The following is a 7,033-nucleotide window of genomic DNA, read 5'->3' as shown; positions in this document are numbered from 1 at the left end:
CACACACACACACACACACACACACACACACACACACACACACACACACAGAGCTGGAACAATTCACAATGTTGCCATATTGCACCCTCCACAGTGACCAGGATCTACTGAGTCCTTTCTAGGTCTCTAGGCCTCCAGGTTTGCTATGTCTGGCTTGGACTCTCAGAAAGCAGCAGTTTGTGTCAGTTCAGCTACCTAAGTGTCCACACTGCTCCCTGTTTCTCTGCAGTGTGCCAACCTACAGAATGCCATCGCTGAAGCTGAGCAGCGTGGCGAGCTGGCTCTCAAAGATGCCAGGAACAAGCTGGCCGAGCTGGAGGAGGCCCTGCAGAAGGCCAAGCAGGACATGGCCCGGCTGCTGCGCGAGTACCAGGAGCTCATGAACACCAAGCTGTCCCTGGACGTGGAGATCGCCACCTACCGCAAGCTGCTGGAGGGCGAGGAGTGCAGGTGGGCCCCCAGTCTGTGCCTGATGTGGCCTAGAGAAAGCAGAGTGTGACGAAGAGTGACAGACGCACATACACATGACTGAACACCCTCCGATTTCAGTCTGACGTGGGGGCACACCACAGGCCTTGGCTCATGTCCTTGGCTTACTCCTCATTCCATTCTCTTGGGCTCTGGCCTCCTCAGTCAACTAAGATGTGTCTGCACTATGTCCCCTTTCTGCTTTTGCTCATGATCTCTTTTAGACCTAAGCGTCCACGCCACACCCACCTTCACCCCTCGTCTTCCTTATGCTCTCTCTTCCCGTGGGAAGCCTTTTATGACCAGCCTGAGTGCCTCTGGGTTCTCAGACTCCTGTGTGTCCCTCATTCCTCCGGCACTGCTAACTGTGAGGGCTCCTTCTGGCTCGAGGCCACACCCAGAGTGCAGGCTCCTGTGAGGCAAAGCCTGCCTTGCGCACACTCGTGTTGGCTGCTTGCTCACGCCCTCCATAACCTAGGGAAGCAGGGTGGAAAGTGTGCTCCTACTCTGACAGCCTAGCTCTGGGCCCCGTCCTCGTCATTGGGTGACAAGAGAGACCAAGCTCTTCTCTGTCAGGAACGTAGAGACACGCAGATGCTCTGCTTGGTGTGACCCTAACCGTGACAGTGATGCTCTTCTATTTTGGGGGAGCAGTTGCTCACTCTTACCTCAACTTTTTTTTCTTTTTTGTCTTTCAGGCTGAGTGGAGAAGGAGTCGGACCAGTGAACATCTGTAAGCGACTTGGAATGTCAACTCAGACCCTGCTGTTTCTAGATATCAGACACTTGCCTTCCCGATAACTGAGCACTGGGGAGTGAGGAGCAAGAGGGGGAGGGACAGGACACAGGCCGGGGCACAGGGCGGTGCAGCTTTGCCCTTAACCCTTATTGTGCCAGAGTCAGCTTCGCCCCTTCCCTCCGTGTCACTAATTTCCTGTCAGGGACCCCAGCTGAATAATTTAGTTCTTCTGGCCCGACCCGATACTTCGTGGAAAGGCCCAGTGTACACTGTGCCTCAGGTGGACTCAAACACGTTTGCTGTGTGGCCTAAAGGTGACAGACAGACCGTCTCACCCAGTCCTCCTCTCTCCACAGCTGTCGTCACCAACAGCGTCTCTTCTGGCTACGGAGGAAGCAGCCTTGGCTTTGGCGGGGGCCTCGGCGGCGGTCTTGGCGGCGGTCTTGGCAGCGGTCTTGGCGGAGGTGGCGGCGGAGGCTACTACGTCGGCAGCAGCGGGGGCCTGGGCGGTGGGCTCAGTGTGGGGGGCTCTGGCTTCAGTACGAGCAGTGGCCGAGGTGTGGGCTTTGGCAGCGGTGGGGGCAGCAGCTCCAGCGTCAAATTTGTCTCCACCACCTCCTCCTCCCGGAGGAGCTTCAAGAGCTAGGAGGAGCCTGGTGCAAGACCCCAGCCCTCTCGAGCAGTCCTGTGCCTCTCAGGCAGCCCCAGGCCCACAGGGACTGCTTCTTCTTGGCAGTTTCCTGGGCCAAACTTTCTCTTTTCTGGAGAGTAGTCTAGACCAAGCCTACTGCAGAACCACACGCTTTGGTTCCCGAGAGGGAACGCATCCCGACCTCCAGCCTCCCCATGCCACCATTCCGCACTGAAAACCTATAGATGGTTTTCAATGACACAGACATCCAAAGCATTCCAGACTCTAAGCAAAGCAGAGCCCCACCCCGAATCTCACCTTAACTTTGTCCTGGTTCCGACTTCCTCCAGATGTGTCCAATAAAACGCTTTTATAATATAAGCCTCTGAGTAGAATGGTTTCTCCAGGTCTCCAGGCATCCTAGAGACAGCTCAAGGTGGGCCCTGTCCAGGTGTGCTTGGTTTCTCTGAGTACTCCCAGGGAGGACGGGGGCAGGGGGCTGAGAGAGCGTGGCACCACAGGTGGCCTACTGGTCCCCAGAGGTGGGGGAGGAGGCTGCCAGTCTCCTGGACCGTGAGCCAGTCTCTGCAGGGCATGAAGGGGTGTGTCTGCCCAGCTGTACTTGGGTAGATCTTAGGGGCCTCTGCTGAAGAGAGCCTGTTTAACGCAGGCCGACTGGTAAGAGACAGACGAATGGGCTGAGGCTGGAAGTGCAGACTCCATTGGCGCAGAGCTCCAAAAGGCCCATAGGATGCTGGGATTTCTTCTGACATCATGGACACCCACAGAGTCAATGGGCATTGCTTGTCAGTGTCAGGGAGCTAGCACTTCCTAGTTCCAGTAACGTTATGAGTTGCCCAAGATGGCAAGACCTCTGGGCGGGACGTGGCACTCCTTGTGTTCACGCATGAGAGTCGTACTAAGTGGATTTCTTTATAAGGGTGTCCGGGAAGCCGCGCGGTGACCCTCTGAGGTGGAGGCTGTTAAAATAGGCAGAGAATTAGGAACCAGCTCCGTGAGAGGCGTGGACTGCATGAGTGAGCACTTCAGCAGTGTTTGCTGCAGGTACTTAATGGCCATGACCCCGAGGCTGTGGAACTGTTGTGCAGAACGATTCATTCCTTCCAAACACGAACAGAGGCCAGTCTGTGTGGTGTGGAGCGGGAGAAGCCACCTCTCTGAGTAGATCGCACAAGGCAGCCCTCGGAGCGGCAGCCGTAGTTTCTATGGGGCAGCCCTTGGGAGGCTGCGGAGTCGGCTTCTTTCAAGGCAGTTCGTAGGGTGACTCAGACCAGGGCATTTAAGGGGTGACATGATTATGGGGCAGCTGGAATCAATAGTTCTGATGAGGAGGCAGGCTGGTTCTCCGCTGGACCCCTCCCCACAACCTCCGAGGCTGCAGGCTGTCCTGTTTATGCCTAGTAGGGACTCTCACACATATGTGTGACTGAGCTCCAGCACGGACTAAAGCCAAAAGGTTTGTTGTCATCTGGAGTATTTCCGATGGTGTGAACATAATTTATAAACGTGGTAAAGGCCCAAAGGCAGACAGCACGCTTTTTGATCTTTTTTTTTTTTTCTTCTATAAATTCAGTTATAATGGCTGGGATTTCTACTTATATCAAATTGTGGAATCTCATTTCATCATGCTGCTTTCCCCAATTCCAACTCCTCTCCCTCCCTCTTCCTGTTTGTGGATGCACTATGGCAAGACTGGAGTCTTCCTGTTGGCACACACCTTTCTCCTCGAAGGCTCATCACCAGGGGGAGGGGCTGCTCCCACAGAAATAGCTGCAGCTCCTTGGTTTCCCTCTGTGGCCCGGAGGAAACATTTCTTTTATTCTCCACAGGGGCCTGGGAAGTTTGTAGGCTGCTGGAGGGCGGCAGCAGCCTGGCACGAGGGAGGCACTCTTCCTCCGTGTCAGCCACAGGGTGCAGTGGGGCCATTCACTGCGGCCTATCAGCCCTCTCCTTGCACACTCCATAGAACGAGGGCTGCACCAGCCTGAGACATACAACCATCCGCCACAAGGTAAGGGAAGCAGCGGAGCTTAGCACCCGTCCTGCTTTACAGGGGAACCAGCGAGCTCAGAGTGGGACATGGACAGCTCTGAGACTCAGCCCCCGAAGGCATTTCAATGGGAGATCCAAGCCAGCGCTCCTGCTGCGAAGTGACAGTTACCAGGAGTTCTGATTCGGATCCTATATCTAGAAAGTGGAACTTACAAATGTAGCCCAAAGCAACAGAGAGCCATGTGCAAGCTTGCCGCACACAGCACGTGACGCCGAGGCCCCTCAGCAGCTTGACGTGAATGCTGCAAGCACACGGAGCAGACTGCAGGCCACAGCAAGGGACAGAAGGCCAGCACGGTGGTGAAGTTGGGGACCGATGGTTAGGGATGGAGAGCCACCACCTCCACCCCAAGACTGTTCCGAGCCCTTTCCCATCACCCATCTGTGTGTATCAGAATTTACTCAAAGCTGAACACTTGAAGAGCTCCTCCTCACTCAGCAGAGAACTGAGCCATCCGAGCAGATGCTGCCTCTCAGGTGGGAGACAGACAGACAGACAGTGATCAGGACCCAGGTTGCTGGGGTAGACAGTCCCAGCAGGAAGATCCGCAGGGTTCCCTGTGGTGGGAAGTCCAGGCTGAGGGAAGCTGTGGTGAGCTTTGCCTGTAGGGGCACCTCCAAGTCTGCCCAAGATGGAGAAGAACCCCCCACATCTCCAGCAGGGGGAGTGGAAGCAGCCAGAGTCCTGTTCTTAGCTGCCTGCCCCTCTCTGCAGCTTTACAAATGACTCAATCACTACTGATTGCACGTACTGAAAAGAAGCGCTCCAGAGGATCCTCAGCAGGCAGGGCACGCTTAGAATTCTGCGATTCGTGTTCTCTGAAATGAGCTATAAGGATAGACTCCAATACAACTGAAAGAAGGAGGAGGAGGCAAAGGAGGAGGAAGAGGAGGAGAAGAAGGAGGAGGAGGAGGCCCAGGAGAAAAATGGGACAGAAGATGCTAAAACTCCGGATGTGACACAGGAGTGAGTACCAGAGCACAGGTGTGACAGGTGTGGGAAGGGACAGCCAGAACACGAGACTACAGAAATGGACAGAAATGACACCCGAGTCAGTGATAATTTCCTCAAATTAATGTCAGCCAGCAAATAAGGGAACACAATGAGGACACACACGTGCTACTCAACTGCACCTAGACACCACCAAATCACAGACACAGGAGCACAGCGAACACACACACATGCAAGACGGCTGCACTTGGGTATCACTTCACACCTCAGAACCTCAGCTACAAAGAGGAAAACTTTGAAAGAAGCCGGAGAAACGAGCAGGTGATGTATCAAGGATTAATGGACAATAATCACACAAGCTGTGTCTTCAACAGACTGCATCACTGCTCGGCAGGAAGAGAGCGGAGAGACACAGTCAGTACTGAAGGAAACAACCCACAGATCTAGAAGTTCTGTTTTGTGTTTCGAGACAGGGTTTCTCTGTGTAGCCCTAGACTCACTCTGTACCAGGCTGGCCTCGAACTCAGAGCTCCACCGGCTGCTGCCTCCCTGAGCGCTGGGATTAAAGGCGTGCTCCACCACCCAGCTGAAATTCTGTAGTATTTACACCTTCTCTAAAAAAGCAAGGGTCAGGCAGGCTTACTGCCTCGCCCTGCAGTCCCATCACTAACCTGCTTGAGGGAGGAGGATTACAAATTTGAAGCCAGCCTGGGCTTCAGTGGTAGAGCTCTTACCAATCACAGGCAAGTCCTGGTTAATGCCCAGAACTGAAAAGAGAGAGAGAAAGAGAAAAACAGACTTCCCTAGACAAACAAAAATGGTGGGGCGTGCTGCCACAGTCCTGCCCTGGAAGAAACGTTAACAGAATCTCTCCACTGAATAGGGGTTCTGCAGAGCAGAACAGGAACAGATCTACAGTGGAGAAAGAAAGAACATTGGAGAAGGAATAAGCAAAGGAAAAGCTTTTGTGTCTTTCTTCTGCATTGAGTCAACATAGTCTACTCAAAATTATAACCACAACAATGTCTCAAGGTATTAGGTTTTTAAAATATTTATTTATTTATTTAATATGTATGAGTGCTCTGTTTTCATGCACACCAGAAGAGAGAATCAGATTCCATTACAGATGTTTGGTAGCCACCATATAGCTGCTGGGAATTGAACTCAGGACCTCTGGAAGAGCAGCGAAATGCCCTTACATGGTCTTTACAAGGCACTTGCCATGGCCCTGCACTGAGGCAGTGTCCTTTGAACGCAGATGTGGGGGTGCTCTCCCATGTCTCAGCAAGGCCCCACGACCCCTCCCACGACTTGCTTTATAGATTCAGGGCAGCCTTAAACGTCCAGCAAGATATTTTGTTTAGCTTGTGTAGAGCAGAGCAGCTCAATATCACATATACATCACAGAAGTGCTAATGAGGCCTCACTCTGTGTCTCATACGGTGCTTGAACCCAGAACCCCAAGAGCACCCAGCATTTGGCAATGTGAACAAGAGGCTCTACAGTCCAAGATGACGGAGATACAAAATGATGCAGCCGCTTTGGGACGGACGGTGGGAGTTTCTCACAACATTAAACATGCTTTTAATATGCCAGAAACTTAGCAGTTGTGCTTCTGGGCATCTGCTCACATGAGCTGGAAGTGCATGCCAACACGAGAACTTCCACGAGGCCTTTTGAAGCAGCAGTGTTCCTAAAGACGCAACCATGGAAGAAACCCTGGTGTCCTCCAGGAGGTGCACACAGCCTGTGCTGTGGCAAGAAAACAAACATCCCGGCTTAAAAAGTCTACCAGCCCATGAGCGTATACAAAGACAGCTTAACTGTGTATTACCAAATGTAGATAGCTGATCTGGAAGTGTTATATCTGTCTGTCTGTTTGTGTATCTATCTATAATTACATTCTGAATAAAGACTAGGAAGACTGAAAGGTCAATGGCCAACAATGAAGGAAGCAGAAGGGGTAGATAAATGAATCATGGGATTTGGGTTTTAATCGTCCATTTTTTTCCTGGATTAGTGAGATCCCATCACTTGGTGGTCTTCAAGACTCACAGATGAAACAACAGCTGGACTATCCCTGAAACAACTGTGCGCCTTAGGTAATAATATCGTGTAGGGCAGTTTCGTCGACCATCATTCCATCTGGCTAGGGATGGGTTCTGCCCGG

The 7,033-nt window shown here is 52.6% G+C and overlaps 1 protein-coding gene across 2 annotated transcripts in view; it reads left to right on the top strand.

Annotated features, from left to right (window-relative positions):
• The window catches only part of LOC129684973 (keratin, type II cytoskeletal 5), a 5,008-nt gene extending 3,155 nt beyond the window's left edge, over positions 1 to 1,853 (top strand). For both annotated transcript variants that reach the window (XM_055618265.1, XM_055618263.1), the window contains 3 exons: positions 230 to 450; positions 1,167 to 1,201; positions 1,564 to 1,853. In XM_055618265.1, coding sequence (XP_055474240.1) covers positions 230 to 450; positions 1,167 to 1,201; positions 1,564 to 1,853 — 546 coding nt within the window. The remainder of the gene's footprint in view (positions 1 to 229; positions 451 to 1,166; positions 1,202 to 1,563) is intronic.
• Positions 1,854 to 7,033: the final 5,180 nt, after the last annotated feature.

The sequence above is a fragment of the Psammomys obesus genome, unplaced genomic scaffold, assembly GCF_907164565.1.
Source record: "Psammomys obesus unplaced genomic scaffold, mPsaObe1.curated_primary_1811, whole genome shotgun sequence".
Taxonomy (NCBI): domain Eukaryota; kingdom Metazoa; phylum Chordata; class Mammalia; order Rodentia; family Muridae; genus Psammomys; species Psammomys obesus.
This window is presented reverse-complemented; position numbering and strand designations above follow the sequence as displayed.